Genomic DNA, 23,230 nt, shown 5'->3' with positions numbered 1-23,230 from the left:
TCAGTATTAAGACAAGACTACAGTGCTTATGCTGTCCACTATAAAAGCATGGCCCAAATATTTGCACCACATATTTTAATGTGATTAGCAATGTATTTTTGTTATATTATTGTAGAAATAGGTGCATAATGTTTATGATTTATAAAATTACTGTGAAAAGCTTATGACTCAAAAGGCTAATAAATAAATACTTAAGAGTTATGAGGTGAGAAAAGCCAATCTGTATCATGATGTTCCTGTTTTTCAGATTAATCTGTTTTACAGGAGTTTTGCAGGCTGTAATTCTCCATTGTAGCTATTTAACCTGGATTTTTATAAATATTAATTCAACAATTCCAGATATTTGAGAACCTACTATGTTCAAAGCAGTATACAAGTGAATAGAGAAATGAGTAAGGAGTTACCTTCCGAGCAGTTTACAGTTAGAAGGGAGGAAGGAACTAATGGGTAGAATTAGATGACAAAAAATATAAATGTTGTAAGAGCTATAAAACAGTGGTATTAAAGTCAAAAGATCTCACTTAAGTTAAGAAATAGTTCAGAGTTAAAGGGTAGCCTTCAGGGAGAGTTGTCCTCCATGTGCTAGGCGACAGGCTGGTCCTGGGAGAAGTGATGGCAGAGAGGTCTTCATGCAGGAGAATTATAAATAATAGATACAACAAAGAATGTCACGTCAAGTATAACACGGCTAAGCATAGATGCACAGTATCTCAATAACCATGCTGCATCATTTCCTTGTGTAAGTATCAATGGCCAGAAAATTTTTTACTGCATTGCAACATGAAGACGAGAGGTCTTGAGTTTAAGAATGAGTTATTCCAGAAAGAATTGTGGTAATTCATTCCACTCTTCTCCTTATCTGAAAAATAAATGTGTTGGACTTGATGAATAAGGTGTCTTTTAAGAGTTTTCAAAACTTTCACCTAACATCTCAAGCCCCCTATATTCTTAGAGGTTTAAAGATTTAGTACCTTTACCTTTTACAGGGATGTCTGATTTATTAAACTTAGTGATACAGGCCCCTAGTGTGAAACCCCATGAGGATAGACTGTCTGCTTCATTTTTGTGTTCTCAGTGTAGGGTCGTGTAGATACTCTGCCAATGTTGGCTGACTAAGCTTTCCAATTGATCAAACATATTAAAATTCAGATTGTTTTAATTGCTGATAATTTAAAAATTATCGTTTTGGCTTGTCTTTTTTTTTTTAACCCTTTTAATCCCTGTTTCCTCTCAAAGATCATTTGAAACACAGTTGTCAAGAGTGGAAGCAGAATTGTTGAGAAGAGAAGCTCCTCCCTCTTATGGACAATTGATTGCTCAGGGTTTAATTCCACCAGTTGAAGATTTTCCCGTTTGTTCACCTAATCAAGTATGTTACAATTTATGATTTCTATGTCAATACCTCTTAAAATAAAATCTGTACTTGCATGTAATGATAAAGGTCCTTGACTGTGTCAGAATTTCTGCAGTCAAGTCAAGAATTAAATATTTGGAGGACTTGAAATTATACAGTTGACTCCTGAACAACGTGGAGGTTGGGGCACCAACCCTCCATGCAGGTGAGAATCCACATGTAACTCGGCCCTCTCTCTGTGTCCAGGCTCTACGTCCACAAATTCAACCACAGATCATGTAGTACTGTCTATTAAGTTTACTGTTGAGAAAAATCCACGTGTAAGTGGACCCAGGCAGTTCAAGCCCATGTTGTTCAAGGATCAACTCTTCATTGTTTCATTGTATTTTAACAAATACTACAACATTCAAATACTTTTCATTCTTTACTTCTGATTTCATTATGTGATTCTTAAGCATTTTACTGCTTAGGATAATTTAGTGCATTAAAATTCAAAAGTAAAGTTTGACCACTTATTTTCTACATGAACTTAATATTTAGAAGATTGAAGAATGAATACCAAAGTTGATATGCCTAGTAATAGATTAGTAACAAGCTAGATTAAAATGAAAGTAGTTGAAATGAAGTTAACATTTCCACCTGACTTGAGAGAAAACTTCACAGCTGGATTTTACAGTGCTTAAAAATTCATATCATTTTCTTTAAATAACAATTCATTCTTTACTAAGGTTTCTGAATTCTTTAAATTTTTGTTAGTGATTTCTTTTTAAATTTCTTTTTCAATGCTTAAAATTGTAGCAGGGCTCATAAGGTCATAAAGGTTTATACATTTAAAATATAAAGTTCATCCAGAAACATTTCTAAAAATTGTCTCCAGTATTAGAATTAAGAGAAATTGATAAATATTGTTTTCCCAGTGATTTAATTCTGTTCAAAATGGAAGACCATTTCCTTTTTGGTTAATGAGATTTCTGATTACAGTCTGTCACCTTATTTGTGACAAGGTCTTAGAAAATCTTTGTGAGAATCTGTAGTTTTAAAACATTTCTCTGGATGTTATTTGCTAGGTAAATAATTCAGAAGTTCCACTGGTTGGAATTTTGTGTGCAACATAGGAAAAACCTGCCTTGTGGTGTCTATATATTGTTAGTCCTGCCACTGGGAAGGTTTCTTTTTAGGCAGGAATTCAGAAGATGGTTAATTCCACCCACCCACTCTCCCACCTATCACCCACCACCCCTTAACCCTAAGGCTACCTTCTAGAGTTTAGCCAACTGTGAAGTTAGAGGGAGCACAATCCACTCTAAAGAGCCCTCGCTTCTAACACCAGTTACACTTCTAACACCAGTTATAAGTTCAGGGGCTCCTAAAACCATCCTCAGGTTTGGTAATTCACTAGAAGGACTAGAACTCATTGAAGGCTGTTATACTCATAGTATAACAGGTATAACTTTTATTGCTGGGAAAGGACCCAGATTAAATCAGCCAAAGGAAGAGACACATAAGACAGAGTTCAGGAGGGTATCAAACACCACCCTTCCAACATTGCTCTCGCGACACAGATGTGTGACAGTATGCATGGAACATTGCCAGCTAGGGAAGCTCACTCAGACTCAGTGTCCGAGGTTTTATTGGAGCTCCATCACACGGGCATGATTAACTGCACATCACGGTCTCTGGCTCCTCCAGACTGACTGATACTGCTGACTCAAAGCCCCCACCCTACTTCATACTGTTGGTGTGGCTCAGAGCCTCCGCCTAAAACACAGTATTACTGTCTGGCTGGTCCAGGGCTCCATGCAGCAACACTTCTATCAGAGATGACCTTCCAAGGTCTGAGATCTCATCCCAGAAGTAAAGGGCACAGATCAGACCTCACTTTGGGTAAGGTTTCATTCTTCACTACCTACTATAGTATTTCTCTAGGGTCATAATTTGCCCCTGTGAGGGAATTCTATTTCAGCAGTTTTAAAATAAAATACGTTTGCAGGTGGTAAACTACATTTTATTTGTTTAATGAGATTATATTCTCATTATATTGAAACTTTTGGAAATAAATTATCAAAATTTCCATAGCAGTTTTTAAAAAGAAAAATAACCTTCTGAATTACCATTTCATTCAAAATAGAAATCCTTTCTGAGGAATGCTTTCTTCTGCTTCATAAACTGAAGAAGTATATAGAAGTATTCCTAGAACAATCTTAAGATCCCCTTGTAGACACTAATGTTAAATTGGCAATCATTTAATTAAACAGACTTTGAAATGAGTAGAGAGCTTCACCTCACTGCGACAGACTGCACTGTTAAAGTCGGCTTTAAAGTGTGCAGGAGGCATTGTTGATCTTGATGGGTGACTGGCTGCATAAAGGGGAGGATATCTAGAGAGCCTTCTGTTCACTGCTGAATGTAATGACTGTGCTCACACAAAGCCTGAGAACTTGAATGCCAAATGAAGAGGACCAAGTCTATGGTGAAGTTCATAGAGATGTGAACTTTTTTTTTTTATTTGTAGTTTATATTCTCAAGTGGTAGAAAATCGTACTCATTTATATAGTAAATTTATGTGTGCTGATAACTCAGATTTCTTGTTGACAGTCTGTTCTTTACTAAGTCTAGACTATGAAATATTCTGGTGATAGTACCTCATTAGCTTTTGTGAATTATATTCTAGGGATTGTGTTCAAAGGTCTATATGGAAATCAAGAATAAATGCAATACCAGTCAAAAAGAGAGATGGGGAACGTATGCTATCACATCTTACTCTTTTCCCTTCTTTTTTTCTTCTGTGAGGGGGAAAGGCAAGAGTCATTCATTTTGGCAGAGGGAAACTGTATCATGTAAAAGGGAGTATATCAACTCATCATTATTTCTTAGGAATACTGTATTTTAAATACATGCCAGATTGATGAAAGCTCTGTTTGTTCTAAGTTTGATTACTACTTTTTATAACCACTAGATGGAGCTTAAAGACTTTTTATAAATGCTGTAGTTTTTTTTTTTAAAAAAAAACAAAACCTGAAAGTCAATCATCTAGAAGAGAGAGTAGATTTTTCTTTCAGTTGGACAATATAGTCACCTCCTATATGTACTAATTAAAAATCACCATTTTTTTTCAAAGAATAAGGATATAATTTATGTTTAACATTAAGCTGGTAGAAAATAAGACTTAACCTTTAAGACTGAGAAGGAACCCAGATGTCTCAGATACCATTGTATAGTGCTGTAAACAAATTAATTTCTTTGGCTTTTTGTTTCCTGTGCTGCATTACAAATATTACTTTATTTATGACAATATAAATCAGTCCTCAGTATCTATTGATTCAACAGGTCCTTGAGAACCAACTGTGAAATATAACTTTGACGTATTTTAGAAAGTTTTAACCTTATAAATCAAGTCTAACTTGTTGTATGTTTAAAAAACAAACAAACAGATAAAAGGCCTAGTTTTCACACTCCTTTAGGTCATTTAGTGAATTATGGTAGAGATTCTTCTATCTTCCTAGCTAAAGAAGTATCAAATAATTTTATTTTCCAGCTTCCATACACTTCTAGGATTAGATTACTCTGTGAAGTTTTGAAACAAAATAGCTGTTATAATTGACATTAAATACCATTTTAAAGTTGCATATATGAAATGAAGTATCAAGGAAACCTTAAACACAGTGAATAATGATTCATGTTACAGGTTAGATTCTGGTGTGGGGTGAACCTGTATCAGTGAGAGAATTTAATTCATCCTCCATAGACCCTGATAATCAGTAATAGAATTTTTAACCACAAGGCATTCTTAATAGTAGGGTATTTTCCGTCTTAGTACCTCATTGTTAGCTGTCTTAAGATTTTTTTTTCTTTCTTTTCTTTTTTTCTTTTTTTGCAGGCTTCTGTTTTGGAAAACCTGAGGCTTGCTGTACGATCTCAGCTTGGATTTACTTCAATCAGGCTTCCTATGGCAGGAAGATCCAGCAATATCTGGAATCGTATTTTTAATTTTGCAAGATCACGCCATTCAGGGTCATTGGCTCTGGTCTCAGCAGATGGAGATGAGGTTGTCCCTAGTCAGAGTACCAGCAGAGAACCTGAAAGAAGTCATACTCACAGAAGTTTGTTTTCCGTGGAGTCTGACGACACAGACACAGAAAATGAGAGAAGAGATACGGCAGGAGCATCTGGTGGGGTTGCAGCTCCTTTGCCCCAAAAAGTCCCTCCCACAACAGCTGTAGAAGCAACAGTGGGAGCAAGTGGAAGCTCCTCAACTCAGAGTACCCGAGGTGGTCACACAGATCCTGGACGGGATGTGACAAGTGTGGATCCACCAAGTGTGAGTCCAGCACGTCACCAGCTCACAAGCGCGCTCAGTCGTGTGACTCAGGGGCTGCGCTGGGTACGTTTCACACTAGGGCGGTCAAGCTCCGTAAGTCAGAACCAGAGCCCTTTGAGACAGCTTGATACTGGGGTAAATGGAAGAGAAGAAGATGATGATGTCGAAATGCTAATTCCAGTTTCTGAAGGAGCGCCAGACTTTGATGTGAATGACTGTTCCAGACCCCTTCTCGATCTTGCCTCCGATCAAGGGCAGGGGTTCAGACAGCCTTATAGCACGACAAACCCTGGAGTGAGGGCAAGTAATCGTGATGGCCCCTGTGAGCGCTGTGGTATTGTCCACACTGCCTGGATACCGGACACCTGCATAGAAACAACGCTGAAAAATGAAACGAGTGATGACGAAGCTTTGTTACTCTGTTAGGTACGAGTCCCACCAGGGAGACTGGATTCAAGTCGGAGCAATATCCATTCATTGTTTTGTTAACTTTACAGTTAAACTAGTTTTAATTTAAAAAGAAAAAAGATGCAGGGTGACTTATTATCATATATTAGCCTGCATGGTTAAATTAAACAACTGTAACTCTATGAACTTTAGAGTTTACCGTTTTAGCAGCTAAAAGTGCATTATGTATACATGTTGTTCAGTAATGTTCTTCCATTTGTTTCTAATTGTTTTCATCCTGGTACTGTAGTTCACAGTAGAGATATGGCTGCTCAAACTCATTTGACTGTCAGTTTATCTATCCTATGTTAAAATGTTTCTTTGTACAAAATAATACCTTCTTTTAATTAAACCCTTTATGCTTTTGCCAATACATCTTGTAACTTAAAATACTAGATGTTAAGGTTGTTAATATAAAAAGAAAAAAGCCCTTATACTCACCTGTTTTTATTTATATAACATGTCTAAATAGTATTGGATTTCATCATGATATGAGCTTGTCAAGGGAAAAACCTTGTCTAAAATTTTTTCTTTTATGTTTAACATGCAGTGATGTGAAATTTAGTTAGACTTAGATAAATTAATGGCAAAAACAAAACTTTTATAGATTTTCTAATGTTGACTTTAATACTCAAATATGATACAAACCAAATGGTAAAAATCCCAAGTCATTTCTTTTTTCATCTCTATTTAAGGACAGAATTAAGCAAATGAAGATGTTCTACTATGCATTAAATCTTGAACTTTATACGATATGTACAAAAATTGTACAAGATATGTTCCAGCTGGTAATATCTTTCCCTGATACAGGGTTATGCTTCTATTGGACCCTAGGGATTTGCACTAAAATTATATCAAGGTCTCAGATGAGTTTAGTGTACAAGCACTATCACTTTAAATACTATTATTTGCTATCATAATGACTATATATTTCCATAGCTTTTTGGGGGGTGAGGGTGGCATTTTTATTACAACTTGAAGTTGCTTTGCTGGTTTCATATTTATTTGTTGTATTTAAAGATTGCATTATTGTAAGTAAGTGACTTTTTTCAATAAATTTTATTCACAGGGAGGATCATGCTACATGTTGAAAAGCAAATTAAATCATTCATATCACCTCCCTTTTTTAAGTAAAGTGAATTGCAAAACCCCACATATTTTTTTATTATCAGTTCCCATTTATTTATTCTTTAGCTGTCTGTTTGAATAGCTTAATGATTGAGTATGAAAAATGTATTTGTGTGTGATTATTGCTATTTATTAAATTTTAAATACTTTGCTGAATGTCATTTTAAAGCATGTTTGAGGTCTTGTGTATTTGTCGTGTTATGCTGTCAGGAAGAACTGACTGAAATGTTTTAATATGTATCAGAAATTAAAATGACTTTTTTTTTTGTATTGCCTTGAGGTACTTTTTAAATCCAAGTTGCTCTTTATTTTGTTCATTTGTTGTAAATACAAATTCAGGCCATGAAATATGCAATATGTCTAGAAGAGAAGCCAAAGGGGAGATATTCTTTCTTACCTCCCTTATCGTAAAGTAATAGCTTATACCAGTTCTTAAGGGTAAAAATCCTTAAGGACCTGAGGATTATTTTGCCTCTGAAAAAACTGCCTCTTAGTTGATGTATCTTACAAGATGCAGTAACTCAACCAGTTCTCTCTTTATATTATTTTCAGATACATTTTAGACCCCTATACATTTTACTGGCAGAATTTGGGTTACTAAATTAACCTTGTTTAGGTCCAATAATATTCCATCATGTACAGGTTTTTTGTTTTTGTTTTCTGGGATGTGTTTTAATTTCTTTGTTTAATTAACTTTGTTTAAACTTTTTGTTTAATTAATTGATTCAAACAGTAAAAAATAACTCCCTCTCCTACCCCTGACATTGGTCTTTTAGTTCCCTTTCAAAAGGCGACAGATATCAATACCATATTCTTGTATATTCCCCAGAAGCACCATATAGATACATAAGTGTATCCATATGTATAAATGCTGTTTTGTAATACAAATTGTAACATACTATGCATACTGTTCTGCACTTTTTTTCCCTTGAAAAAAAGTGTATCTACTACTGTTTAAATGTTAAAAGTAAAGTTGAGTATTAACTGTTACTTCATTTTTGACATTTTAAAAATTGATATATCCTGAATTTAAGGCTCCACTTTTTTCCCCTGGGTAACTAATTACTGCAAAGTTGTCTATTAAATAATCTATCCTTTCATCACTATTGGAAATGGCCCTTTTATCAGATTTTCATATTATATGGATATGTTTCCAGGCTCTCATTCCATTGTCTTCAGTTGACCTGCCTTTCTTTTTTAGTATGAGTCTTACACAGTCTTAATAACTGTGATTTTTATATGCTCAAAAATTCTTGCTTATTTTTCCATTTGAACTTTAGAATCAACTCATTATGTGCCACAAAACAAATCCATAGTACTTTTTTTTTTGACAGTTTTACTTTTATAGATTAACTTAGGGAAATGTGACATCATTACCATGTTAACAGAGCTTCTGTCTAAATCACGATGCCCTTTCTGAAAATGGTTCCCATTTGTTAAAGTCTGTTTTTGTTGTTTCCTTCAGACATGCTTCACATTTTACTTTACAGAGATCTTGTACATGTTTCAAGAGTTCTAAGAAATTTTATTATTTTTGTTACCATTATTAAGGAAGTCCTTTTTGTCTATAATTTAGTCTGATTTTACTATACTGTTCCTATATATAGGAAAGCTAATGATTTTTTTGTTAATTTTCTACCCAGCTACCAGACTCATATTTTCTTATAGTTTACAATAGTATTTCAGTTAATTCTTTTGTGTTTTCTAGTTTTACAGTCATGTCTTCCAATTTGCATACCTCTTTATGTCTAACTTGCATTGTTTAGTACTGCTAAGAATAATGTTAAAATATATTGGCTATAATGAACTGGGTTGATATATATACATTAAATCATGTTAAAGAGTATCCATTGATCCCTATTTTAAAAAGAATTAGTCAAGAATGCATGTTGAATTTTATCACATGCCTTTTCCTTTTCTATGGAGATGATCATATGATTTTTCTCCTTTGATCTTTTAATATGATGAATTTTATTAATATATTTTGTAATTTTGAACCATCCTTGCATTCCTGAAATAAACTCTACTTGACCATATGTATTATTCTTTTAATATATTTCCAGATTGTTTCATATGTTATTTAGTATATTAGCATCTGTATTCATTAGTCTGATTAGTCCAGTGGGGGGGGGTCGCTATCTTTAAGAAGTTTTGTTATTAATTTTATGCTGGTAAATTTGGAAACATTTTTTTCCTTTTCCTGTGCTCTGGAACAGTTTACATAGCATTGGAATTTTCTCTTCCTTAAAATTTCAGTGAAGCTACCTGGGTCTGGTGGATGTTTGGTAAACAGCTCTTTTGGTGTCTGCCGTGGTCTGCGTAGTTTTTATGTCTTAGCTGGGATCATCATCCATTTTGTCCAAGTTTTTAAGTTTATTTGCCTAGAGTTGAGCAGAGTTACCCTTCCTCTTTTGTGCTTATGGCTCTTTCCCCCTTAATATGTATTATGCTTCCTCCCTTATTTTTTTAATTAAGATAACTAATAGTTAATTTATTTTTGTTGGTTTTTGTTTGTTTCCCCCTAAGTGGTATGCTTTGAATGTCTCTTCTATAATTCTTCTGTTTTCCAATTAATTTATTTTCTTTAATAAATTTCCTACTTTTTGCTTTCCTTACTTTATTTTGTTTTTCCCCTAACTCCTTGAGTTAGCATTTAATTCATTCATTTTTATTTATTCTTAATTATAAATATGAGATTAAAGATGTGGACTTATTTCTGAGCACTGCTTAAGCTGAATCACTTAAATGTATTAGTGTTGTCATTATTTCTATCTTCTAGGTGTTCTGAAGTTTCTGTTTTTATTTCCTCTTTAACTCAAACTATATAAAAGAAGATTTTTTTCCTTTCTTCTTTGCTGATTTTTTCTAGTTAATGGCATTTTGGTGTGGGTAGTAGTTTTTTGTTTTCTGATTCTTTTATTAATTTTCATCTTTCGGCATCAAGACCAGAGAATGTTATGTGTGTTATATCTGTTGTGGGGAGTTTATTGTCTTTTCTTAATTTTAAAAATATTTCAGGATCACTTTTTAAAAAAATGTGTTCTCTGTTTACAGGATATATATTGTAGTAGATATTTCTCAGTTTATCGTGTGTCATTTAGATCTCCTCCACTGTATTCTGCCTTATCAGTCTGTCTGTCAGAGCTCTGGTGTTGGGATGAAGGAAGAAAAAGGGAATAAAGGGCTGTGTTGCCGGGCTCTGAGGGCAGCAGCCGTGCCTCGGCTAGTGTCCCTCACTGGGACTGAGCATGTGGTGAGGGGAGTCTTCTGAAGCGCTGTCGGGGTTTTAGCTGCTGTTACCGCTTAACGCCATCATCCACTGTTAAACTGGAAATAAATGCCTAGGACTGATTAAAAGAATAAAGGACGAAAGAGCAGACTGTATTCATTAGGTGTCTGTTGAGTCCCTACTGTAGACCCAGTCATGTTGGCAGCAGGGACCTGCATCTTGCTCCATTCAAGCTCCTTCCTCCTGACCTGCAGGGAGAAGACGACAGCCACTCGATAGGACCTGTTTTACTCAGACGGGCCCCTATTTGAAAATTGATGTCTCTGCAAAAGCTTCTTAAGACCTAGTCTCAGAAGGCCCGGAATGTCACTTCTGCCATGTTCTGTTGGTCAAACAAATCACTAAGACCAACCCAGATTCTACAGAAAGGGAAACAGACTCCACTCTCCATAGCAGACAGACTTAGCAAAGAATTTGTGCTGTCTTTAATCTACCACAGGACAGTACCTGCTGTACAGGAAACACTAAGTTGCCAGAATTAATAATTTTAAGCAGAAAAACAGTGCTACAGTCCCAGTAAGAAGCTCATTTCCTAGAAAGGACATCAGAGTAACTCAGCTCCTCTGTCATATATCAGGTACATTAATTGTGCATATCTTATATTTGTTTATTAGAAATACAACGGCATAGCAATTTGCCTTAGCATATTTGAATGAGAAATCAGAGCATTGATACAAATTTAGATAAGCATATTTAGGCAGTTGGTGAATGTTAACAATTGGTTATTTTTCATTTATTTCAATATATGTTACCATAACCTGTAAAATATTTTTAAATTTATTAGAGGCAACATCATGAGCAAAAATCTGGAGCCACATTACCTGTCCTGCTCCTTCCTGTCCTGTGATCTTCAGCAAATCACTCTAGTTCTTCATCTATAAATGCGGATAACTAAGGGCTCCTGGAAGAGCAAATAAATTCAAACATAGAAAGCTTCTGGAGCAGTGCGTGGCTCATTGTAAGGACTACGTGTTTGCTATTATTGTCATTGTCTGAATATTAAACAGAACATCTCTGAAGCTTGAATTAAATGAGATCTTGGGGGGAGGGTATAGCTCAGTGCTAGGGTGTGTGCCTAGCATGCACGAGGTCCTGGGTTCAATCCTCAGTACCTCCGTTAAAAATAAATAAATAAAACCTGAACACCTCCCCCCAAAAAACAAAGCAAATAAACGAGATCTTGTCTCTGAAAAGTCTGAAAAGAGTCGTGGTTTCCGAAGCTCAGGAAGGTGTGCTTTCCAAGTACTTCTGGGCAGCCACTTACCCTGGGATCATGGCAGGGAACTGGCAGCCAGAATAGAAGGCCCAGTGGGAGCAAGAAAAGGGAGAAGAGACAGTAGCAGCCATGTGACGAGCTGAAGGGAGTTCCAAGACCAGGAGACAGGAGCCTGCTGAGCTTGGGGCCTGAGGAAATTACCATAGTGGCTGAACCTGGAGACAGGTTTTAGTGGACTCTTTGAACCTAGTGATTTTTCAGATCACTTAGTTCCTTCATGGTAGCACACACTGCATTCTCAACATCCAGGGGGAGAGAAGCCTCATTTTAAGGATTCGAAGGAAAGCAGATAAAAAAAGCCCGAAGTCTCTGAGCAACTGCACCAGCCTAGGCCTGGTGCTGTTCCTCAACTTCTGGATCCATGAACCAAGTGTAGTAGGCTTCTCAGTCACCCACAGAGCAATGCATGCCTAACTCATCGGCGGGTTCTTAAATTGGGAATAACAGCAGTGGTTTGAAAGATTCAATGAGACCATGTATATAAAAACCAGGTAGAATAGTGACAATTAAGGGCAGTGTGAGTGCTGGATAAATGATACCATGGTCACAGCTGACGGTCGGGTTATCAGTGCACTGGTCACTCTGCCTTCTTCCAGCAGCATCTATGTGTCTTGGACTTTCCTATGAGATTTCATTTGAACAAATGGTTTTGAGAGTTAAAATTTGGAAACCAGTGCTGGAACATTGCAAGGCTAAAATGCCCTATGCTAATCTAGAGCACATATGGTTTACTGATCATGAAATATCTTGAATTTACTGAGTGATTTCAAGTCAAGATATGGAGATGTCGATTTGAGTGGATTTTCCCACGTGCTGGAGGGAGGCTTGTCTTTTCACGGACAAGAACTTAATATTCTTCCAAAAAGGGACATGTAAGCTTTACTGAGGAGAAATAATAGAGTGAGGTGGAAAAGCCTGGGCTTTGGAGTCAGACCCACCACAGTTTGAATCCTGGCTCTGCTACTTTAGAACGTTTATAACTGAATAGATCAGTTGATCTCACTAAGCCCTATTATGTCATCTGGAAAATGGGATAACACCTATGCTTAAAGGTTATTGTAAGGATTAAACTAGAGAAAAAAATAAGAGGGTGAAACACATTTTACTGTCATTCATTATACTCATTTTTCAAATTAAATAATCTTTTGTCAAGCTCCCCTCCATGAGTGTCATAAATTTTGTTTATTAGTAGAACTGTCTTTAAAAGCATGTTTCTTATAGTAATCACTGTTGTATTTTCTTGATTACAGGGCAACTTATGGTTGTATCTCAATGAGAAGTAGATTCACTAAACAAAGGTAAAGTGGCGTCTTGACACAGACTTCTTTATTTTATTCTAAAAAGGCCCCAAAATGCTGAGCTTCCGTAGAGCTCCAGACAGGAAAGATGTGGCTGGCTACATGCTACGGACTTAATAACATATATTGAGCAAATATAAATAAAAGAAATACAAACAATTTACTTTATTCAGAAATTATGGTGACATATAAACAATATTCAAAAGCTTTTCTCAATTTCACTACAATAGGATCAAATTTTACCTGAATATTTGTATATTTCTCTCTTATATTCTGAGCTCTGATTTCAAGGAACATAGAAATTCCTTATCTAATTTGGCTTTTGGATTTAGTTTTTCAAAGTCTGACTTAAATATTGACTTTGTATTTGTTATTGTGCATTGTGTGAAGGTCAACTTCATTGAATGTTCCCCTTACTTTCCTTGGGTTAGATTTTGCATTGCTGTTTTCGATGGAGTTATCACCATACAACATAATTCACATTTGCCTAGCTCATGAGTTGTTTTTAGAGATGTTAGGCAAGTGCACAAAGCAGTGCTTTGTAACCTTCGTCTAGATGTGAAATGAAAAGAAGTATCCACGTATTGAGTGCCTCCTGAGTAGCACCCATAGTACCGATGCCTATGTACTTCATTCCCACTCCTCAGAACAGACCTGTGTGACAGACATTAGCCTCTCAAACATCAGCAGAAGCATCAATAGGTGCCTTTCTCTTTGGGACTGGAAGCAGTATAACTTTATTGTATTAAATTTTCATAAGGTGGCAAGGATGTGGAGAAATTGAAACTCTCATACATTGGTGGTGGGAATGAAATGATGCAGTTAACTGTGGAAAGCAGTTGAACAGTGCCTCAAAAGTTAAACAGACTTACCATTTCCCACACATAGAGACCCAGAAATTCCACTCCTAGATATATACCCAAAAGAAAACTTGTACATCGATGTTTATAGTAGCATTATTCATAATAACCAAAAAGTAGAAATAGCCCAAATATACATCATTTGATAAATGGATAAATAAAGTGCAATATAGCCATCCAATGACATATTATTTGACAATAAGAAAGAATGAAGTGTTAAAACATACTACAACATGAATGAACTTTGAAAACATTATGCTAAGTGAAAGAAGCCAGTCACGAAAGCCCACAAGCGATATGATCCTATTTGTGTGACATGTCCTGAATGGGCAAATCTATAGAGACAGAAAGTAGAATGCTAGTTGCCTACATTTAGGGAATGGAGGTTGCAAGTGAGGAGTATTAGGATTGGTGATAACTAACGGGTACAAGTTAATTTGGGGGTTTATAAAAATATTCTGAAATTAGATTAGGTGAACACTACAAAGCTTTGTAGATAGACTAAAAACCACTGAATACTTCAAATGGGCAAATTCTGTGATATATAAATTGTATCTCAATAAAGCTATTAGAGATTAGAGAACAAAAACAAATAATGTTCATTTTTTTCTGTTTGCTTTTAGAATTGGTTCTGTCTAAGCTACTCCTCTACAAATAATCTTGCTTATTTTGCAGGAGAAAAGTAGTTGTTTTACTGAATTAAAGACAGAAAATACTGTCTTCATCTACCTAGCAGTATAATGCAGTGATTGTGGGCACCACTGGCCTTGAAATCTGATCAGCTATGTTACTTTGGCAGTTAACCTCTCTGAGCCATAGTTTTTACATCTGTAAAATGGAATTAATATTTCCTACCTCATAGAATTCCTGTGGAGATGAGATGACATATGTAAGGGCCTTAGCCCAGTGCCCAGCATATTCAAATTCAACAACTAATTATTCCTTAAAGATTTATGGAGGGACTAATATATGCTCAGTAATCATGCTCAATCTATATGCTCTTTAGATCATAATGTGAAGATTTTGTTTAATGTGAAAAATATATTTGATAAATCCAGAAAGTCATAGTTTCACAATATGAAATTGTACATTACAGATGTCCACAAAGGATGCATTTGTCATTTTCTTTTCCAACTTTAAAGGAAAAATAACAGCTATATATCAATAGAGATAAAAGGTCACCAGGGGTGGCTTACTGTTTATTTACAGCAAATTGCTGAGAAAACCAAAGGAATAGTTGGTCTTTTCAAGAAGCCATCTAGTGGTTGATTTCAGCATTACAGTTATTTATTTTGCAACACATAGTTCAATACTTGGTTTTCAAAATACTCAAGTAAGGTTTTAACTGGATTCTTATTAATACGAGCCAAGCACTAAAAAGTCCCTGCATAGAGTCCCGTGCGTGATGTTGACAAGGTGAAGATGGAGTTAGTGAGCTCTTCTTATGCACTGCTGTGGTCTGTGATGGGTCTTTGAACACAAAGATAAGTAAACATGACGCAGTTTTACTTCCCAGAAGCTCACAGATTAGTGCCCTTAAGTACACAGTTACACAACAGACGGGTAGTTGGTATTATCCTTGACCTTAAACCACATTTTCACTGTGTTTACCTTGTTTGGTACTAAAAGCCTCTCACAGCAAAACAGCAATTTTCTCTCAAGACATATTTGTTTAAGATGAATAAAGGTTTTAAAAAAGGAGGAAGATATAAATTCTATTACCTTCCAGTTATATTAGAGAAATAAAAGTGTAAAATGAGATGGCCCTCACAGTGCAGTGATAGAAAGGTCCTACATCAGAGGAGGTGGGACAGGTGCATGTAAAGGGGGCCACACCTTGACTACCGTCTCTCTGTGTCTCATGCTCACGCTCCAACATCTGGAGCATCAGAATGATACTGTCACGTCTACATAACTTAAAACAGCATAATGAGGTCTCCAGAACAGCACCTGCTGTCCCTGCTTCAGCCCCAACAGTGGCCTGGCCCAGGACTTCCCAGGATTCCTGGAAAAGTTGAAGTAAATCCTAGTAAGGTCTGCCTCTGAATCTTTTTAGCTTTAGACCTTGACAGCATCAAGGAGTTTTGCTTGAGATGCAGGGCATAGGTTTTCTAAGTTGCAGACCCAAAGTAGGTAAACCCTCCTGAAGATACCCTGCAGCTGACTTTGTATCCAAGTCTCAAGTCAACAAAATACAAAGGGCAGAAAGGAGATCAGTGGTTGCCAGGGGCCAGGGTTGAGGGGAGAAGGTGGACTACAAAGGGGTACCAGGAAACTTTGGGGGGTGATGGAAATAATCTCTATCTTGATTGTGCTGGTGGTTACTTGAAACTGCATGTCTCTGTCAGAATTCATAGTACTGTACACTTAAAAAGAAGGATTTAATCTATGTATTTTACTTAATTTTTATTTAAAAATTAAGTATATAAAGTGCAATATTCAAACTCTATTTGGCTTATGTAGCAAAAGTCCAAGTAATTTTTTTTAATGATTTACTCTTGCTTCTTAAAAAAAAAAACTTTCGCAAAATGAAATCTCAAAGAGTGACTTCTGCACACTAATGTTCATTGCAGCATTATTTATAATAACCAAGACATAGAAGTGTCTGTCAACACGTGAATGGATAAAAAAGTTTTATATATATATATATACACATACACACAGTGTGTAAAAAATTAAGAAACAGAAAGGTCAATCAAATAGATTTAGGAGGCCAGAAGGGGAACTCTCACAACCTGTACAGAGCCCATCAGGAATAAAGACTCCCCTTCATTCCTGGCAAGGACTCAGCCAATGAAAAGCCATGGACTCTGTTTACTACAGCCCTCCCAACTTCCTTTTTCCCGCCACTAACAAGTTCTCCTTCCTTTGCCCTGCATGGACTTGCACATGGCTCACAATGGTGGCAGATCCTGAACTGCAATTCTTTGCAATTAAACCAACTCTGCTGGAGAAATATCTGGCAGTCTGTTTGTTTCGGGCCAACAAATGGAATATTATTCAGCCATAAAAAAGAAGGAAATCCTGCTATTTGCAACAACATGGATGGACTGTGAGGGTATCATGCTAAGTGAAATAAGTCAGATGAGTACTACATGATCTCACTTGTATGTGGACTCCAACAAAACTGAACGCAGAAACAGAGAACAGATTGGTGGTGGCCATGGGCAGGGTTATAAATAAGTGAAGGTGGTCTAAAAGTGCAAACTTCCAGTTATAAGATGAATCAGTTCTGGGGACTTAATATACAGCATGGTGACTATACTTAATACCATATTGTGTACTTGAAAGTTGCCGAGAGAGTAAATTTAAGAAGTTCTCACCACACACACACATACACAAAGTTGTAACTATATGTGAGGTAATGGATGTGTTAACTCACCTTTTAGTGGTAAACATTTTGCAAAATATACATATCTCAAATCATTACGTGTACACCTTAAACTTACACAATGTCAATTATATCTCAGTAAAGCTGCAAATAGCCTTCCCAGGACCAGTAAAATAATTTCATAAGATTGTGGATCTCACATTTAGAAAGGGAAACTATTAATAAGAACAAAATGCTAGACTAGAGAAATAAAACCATTGGTTTTGCTGAAAAGAATATCTAACAAACACTATGCTATGGGCTTTACATGAGTTATCTCAATGAAAATGTATCGTCCATCATGGGTTCACACCACTATTTAAAAAACAAACAAACAAATAAACGAGGTGGCTTAGAACCTATAGGGAACTTAGCCAAGAATCCGCAGATGATGGGTGATACAGCCGGAACTCACATCTAGATCAGTCTGGCTCGAAGCTTCTTTCTTTCACCTTACTAGATTCTTTCTAATCAAGGGAGTGCTTTCACTGTTTCCTTAAGTATGATTATGTTGCTGGAATACATTTTGCTAAGAAAGCTCCAAATAACTTGGAAACCATGGCACAGTATGAGTGAGGTGGAGGAGCAGGAGAGTTTCTGGAAGCAGTGTTAGTGCTGCAGGCAAAATGGGCAGAAAGAACCTTGGAGCCGAGCCTGGTGCTCCTACGCCCTCCCTTGAGAAGGTGGCGTCTTTTTGTTTCAAAGGACCAGTGACAGGCACTGTCACAGGCTGAATTATAGGTCCCAAAGGTACCTGGATACCTTTCCAGTCCCTGAAACCTGTGAATGTTGCCTTATATGGCAAAAGGGACTTTGCAGATATGACGAAGTTAAGGATTTATTGAAATGGAGAGATTATTCTGGATTATCTAGGTGCTGTGTGCTGAAAATTTGCCCCCAAGGCAGGTCAGTATTGGTGTGTTGGATCTGGTCCCACCAGTTTGTCAGTTGGTTACAGAAAAGACCACTTTTTTTTTTTTTAACACTCATAACATTAGTTATCTGAGCAAAAAACATAGCATGGCTACCCAATATTAGATGACTGTCTGAAGCAGCTTTGAAGCCCCATGTCAGAAGTGCTGGAGATGCCAGAATGATGGATGCAGGATTTCCTTCTGGGATCATGTTCATCCATTTGCATTACCTGAGGCCCAAGTGTAGCTAGGATCTGAACTTGGCTTTAGAATTTGGACTCTCATAACGAGTAAATTACAGGTTCCAGAGTGACAGACTTAACTCTAGCATTTACTGTTCTACGACCTTGAGAAGCTCATTTGACCTCAAAAGTCTCGTCTGTTAAAGGGGGAAAATAGTACTGAAATCAAAGAGTTGTTGTGGAGGATGAAGTAAAATAACGCACGTGAAGAACGTGGCCCAGGACTGACTTAGGGCGAGTACTCAGTAAATCTTAGCTCCCATTGCTGGTACTGTCATTCAGGGCTATCATTTCCTCCTTCTGCCCGGGATTGGTGCTTCAGGGAAGAGTGCCCTCTGGAGTTGTGCAGTGGCTCCGCAGAGTCGGAGGGCCACTCCCACTGGCATGCATGTTATTGCTGAGCAGAAAGGTGCTGTCCCTGCTCACCCGAGAAAAGACTTCAAGACCAGTCCCACCAAGCATCATCGCCCGATGACTTACACTCTGTATGAGGCACCCGTTCCAAGCAGATCCCCTCTGCCTCAGCGGAAGGACCAGAAATAAAATAGTCCTGATCTAGAAGGCAAGTCCTACATGGTCTCCAAGCTACTTATCTTGACCCAAGAGGAATTTAACTCTAGGACTATGCCAGGCACCCTCTGGATGGGTGTCTTGTCCCTGCTCACAGAACCACAGCACTGTAAAAGCACAAAGGGTGATCTTACAAGTTCTTGCCCACTGAGCTCCTCCTTGTTCAGTCGAGGAGACAGAGGCCCTGAGAGTAAGTGACCTGCCCAGGCTCACACCAGAAATTGGCATCAGAGCAGGGATCAGGCTCCTAATTCCTTTCCAGGCTGCCTACCCACCTCTTCTATCGCTGATTCAGGTATAACCTCACCACCCTGCCAGGAGACTTCCATCCCAGCGAGGGCCAGGGGACTGCGCCTGCCCACAGAGCCCGGCTCCTGCATACTGGAGAGGGCAGCTCCCTCCTTGTGCAGTCTTGCTCACACACCCTCGCTGTCCACTCTTTCTGCCCCACGGACAGCTTTCCCTCTAGGTGGAAACAACAGTCTGAAACCCCCGCATGGCCACAGGGGCCGAGAGCAGGGGTGGGGACGGGTTAGGAGGACAGGGAAAGAAAACTCGTGACTCGGGACTTAAATACAACTGGGCTCGGCGGGTCTGTTTCCCAAAAACCCTGAGCTACTCAGTGAAGGAAGTCACTGTTTGCCGCTCTGCCTTTCTGTCCCTTAGGACTATCAGTCAGGGCAGGGAAGGCCTTTCTTTCGAACTGCTCTCACTTACACTTCAAAGTAGGTATGTCTCTGTGGGTTGAGCGTTCGCGATCTTTGTAATTCTCCTTTAAAACGAGCGCCTCCGGCGCCAACACCGTGTCTGGGACTCCGTGCTCCCTGACAGAGGGCGGAGTGTCCGGGTGAGGAGGTGGCTGAGTAGGGCAGAGAAGGCGGAGGTGAGGGGTTTCTGAGGACAGGCTTCTGCTCTGAGCACGTTTGCTCAGAGTGCCCCCCGACACGCGGCAAGCTGCTGGATGATGTCCAGCCTCTGGACACACCCGGCATCTGGACAGTGGTGGCCAGAAACGGGGACGACCCCACCTGCGAGCTGGCCTTTCTCCTCAAACTTACGCCCCACTCTCTTCTGTGCGGTCAGTGAATCTCAGTGAGCCATTTCCTCCTGCTTCAGTGACGTTCTACAAACCTCCTTTTCTGATACAAGTTTGAGTTAATTAAAAGTGGAAAGTTTGCATTGTGTTGTGTTGCAGGGCATTTCATGATCTAAAATGTCTGAGATAAAGAAACCTTTGAAATCACTCATCTGAGCAGTTTCAGAAGGGATATGACAACCTCTGACACCCAGTCTTGTTTTCCTAGAGTGTTGTTATGTGGGTAGCTTGGTGGAGTTTCATTATATTTACAATTACTCTTTTCACCTTTACACAATGGTCTTTTGACAATAATTGCATAACCTTCTTGGGTTTCTTGTTCCTGGCTTGACAGCCAAATCTATGAGACTTTACTGATGTTTCCTAATTTTTAATCATTTTGAGGTTTGTGTGTAATCTGAGGCTTAAGGAAATTTGGTAATAATAATATCTTGCATTCCACTATTAAAAATGCTATCTCCGCAGTTACATGTGACTACATAGTCCTCAAACTCGAAGTATCTTCCCATTCTCTGTCACTTAATGCTTGAAAATGACAAAAGACCCAAAGTAAACTGGCTGAAGCAAACATTGGAAAGTCTGAAAGGGACTTCAGGCATGGCTAGTTTCAGGAGCTCTAACGATGTCATGAGAACCCAGTCCCTCTCCATCTCTCCCTCCTGCTGTCTGTGTTGGCTCTACTCACAGGACTATTCCCTCCAGGATTCATGCCCAGCAGGAAAGAAAAAGCTTCTTGTCTGATCAACCTAACAGAAGTCTCAGAATCAGCCCTCATTGGACACAGTTAGTCTGCTTGGCAGTGTTATCTCTGAACACATCACTGTGGTTGTGAGGACTTCCTGCTGTGACTGGCTGAGCTTAGATAAGCAGATCAGTCTCAGAACTAGAGGTCCCATCAGTTCTACCCAAGCAATTTGTTCTGAGAATGCACATGGAGGATTTCCTGCCAAAGAAACCCCAGTAACTGTTGGCAGAATGAGGACAAGAATAGATGCAGGAACCACACGTGTCCACCACACTCGCCCCACTTTGTATGGCATTCAGTCTTGATGCCCTTGAAATTCTGTATTGCTGTCTCCCCTCACTCCCTTTCTCTCTGACTGCTCCTCCTCTGTCTCCTTCTCCTCCTCCTCCCCTGTGAGGAAAGGGGTGGTGCACAGCTGTCCAATCCTATCTTCTTAATTTAACCACATGGACTTGAGACTCAACTTGCCTCTGTGCCTTTCCCTAGCCTGTTCTCTCACCTAGAACACCATCCCTCTTCCCACCCCTCATCTCTCCATGTTCATGTCCTCCATGTCCCAGTTCAAACACCTCTTTGTGAATCTTCCATATCTAATTTTCTTCAGGGCAGAAACAAACTCTTCTTAGGTGTGGAGAAAAAGGAACCCTCCTACACTGTATGTGGAAATGTAAATTGGTGCAGCCACTATGGAGGACAGTATGGAGACTCCTTAAAAAACTAAAAATAGACTTACCATATGATGCAGCAATCCCACTTTTGGACATATATCTGGAAAAGACAAAAACTTTAATTCAAAAAGATACATACACCCCAATGTTCATAGTAGCACTATTTACAATGGTCAAGACATGGAAACAACCTAAATGTCTATCAATAGATGAATGGATAAAAAAAAATGCATACACACACAATGGAATATTATTCAGCCATAAAAAAGAATGAAATAATACCATTTGCAGCAACATGGATGGGCCTAGAGATTATCATACTAAGTGAAGTCAGACAGAGAAAGACAAATATATGATATCACTTATATGTGGAATTTTAAAAAAATGATACAAATGAACTTATTTACAAATCAGAAATTAGACTCACATAGAAAACAAACTTATGGCTACTAAAGAGGAAAGGGGATGGGGAGGGATAAATTAGGAGTTTGGGATTAACAGATACACACTACTATACATAAAATAGATGAACAACAGGGACCTACTATATAACATTGGGAACTATATTCAATATCTTGTAATAATCCATAATGGGAAAGAATCTGAAAAGAAATATAACTGAATCACTTTGCTGTACACCGGAAACTAACACAACAGCATAAATCAACTATTCTTCAATAAAAAAAAAGAAACGCTCCTTTTCCTTTAAACTTGTATCTTTATCCCCTCTCAAAGGCAGAATTTTCTGTTTTATATACTGTTATATACTGAAATATGTACATGTGTCACTGTTGGCTCTTAGCTCCTTGAGGGCCAGAATGTCATTTTTCTTTATCACTTGCCCCTTTATCCAATCCCCCAGATAGTCAGTCCTTACAAAGCTAGTGTTCGTTGAATAAATTTGTATGGAACTTCCTATTTTATTAAAGTGTATTCACATCCGTCAGAGCAAATCTGGAAGGGAAGAACAAGCACTATCTCGGTTGTATATATGAGAAAACTGAGGAACCAAGAAGATAAAAGTTTAACTGAAGACCTCTAAGCTGGTTTTGTGGAAAAGCTTGGGAGCAAAATCCTAGATCCCTAGAATTTCCTGCTATTTTCCAAGAAAAACTTGCTTGTATGTATTGTATTACTGAAACCTGGAGAGTAGTTGATACCCAATCATTTTAGTTTAAAAATTAACTATTTCACTGCGAATTTTCCTGTTCTGTGTCTGCCGTTACTGGTATCGTGTGATGACCTGCCCCTCACATAGTTAAGAATATTTAAAAGGAAATCCAGCTTAAGTGGGTTCTGCCTGGCGTGGGCATTTTCATTGTTGCTGGTGGTGTCTCTCTCTCTCCCTCCTTTCCTCTTTCTCTCTCTCTCTGACTCTCTGCATTTTGGTAGAGACAGTCTTTATAAAGGGAAGAGATGAGGTGGATTTCTGTCCCCAAAACGCCTTTTCTTAAAGGAAGACAAACGTCCCTCTCCTTTAAAGCTCTAAGATTTTCCCCTTCCAATGACTACGACCTGGATGTACCTGGATTCAGGGCGGCAGAACTTTTGGGGTCTGAAGCGCGCTGACCTCCCTCTCTGCCCCGCCTCTCGGCGCAGGGCCCGCCCCGGGGGGTGGAGCCGCCACTCCGCGGCCGCTTGATAATCCCCGAGCC

At 38.2% G+C, this 23,230-nt stretch overlaps 1 protein-coding gene and 1 long non-coding RNA gene across 4 annotated transcripts in view; one reads left to right on the top strand and one right to left on the bottom strand.

The window, feature by feature from the left end:
• The window catches only part of LRP12 (LDL receptor related protein 12), an 81,132-nt gene extending 71,849 nt beyond the window's left edge, over window positions 1–9,283 (top strand). For both annotated transcript variants that reach the window (XM_072949597.1, XM_006216384.3), the window contains 2 exons: window positions 1,237–1,369; window positions 5,232–9,283. In XM_072949597.1, the coding sequence (XP_072805698.1) occupies window positions 1,237–1,369; window positions 5,232–6,098 (1,000 nt within the window). In that variant the 3' untranslated portion in view covers window positions 6,099–9,283. The remainder of the gene's footprint in view (window positions 1–1,236; window positions 1,370–5,231) is intronic.
• On the bottom strand, window positions 59–23,189 carry LOC140689265 (uncharacterized). 2 transcript variants are annotated; one of them, XR_012064142.1, is made up of 3 exons: window positions 23,101–23,189; window positions 21,641–21,675; window positions 59–859 (listed from the first exon to the last, which is right to left on the bottom strand). It is a non-coding gene; the product is annotated as an uncharacterized lncRNA (long non-coding RNA). The 2 variants fall into 2 exon arrangements; XR_012064143.1 differs by lacking the exon at window positions 59–859 and adding an exon at window positions 15,336–15,440.
• Window positions 23,190–23,230: the final 41 nt, after the last annotated feature.

The sequence above is a fragment of the Vicugna pacos genome, chromosome 25 (genome assembly GCF_048564905.1).
Source record: "Vicugna pacos chromosome 25, VicPac4, whole genome shotgun sequence".
Taxonomy (NCBI): Eukaryota; Metazoa; Chordata; class Mammalia; order Artiodactyla; family Camelidae; genus Vicugna; species Vicugna pacos.
Note: the sequence above shows the minus strand (reverse complement) of the source record. Positions and strands in the feature narration are given on the sequence as shown.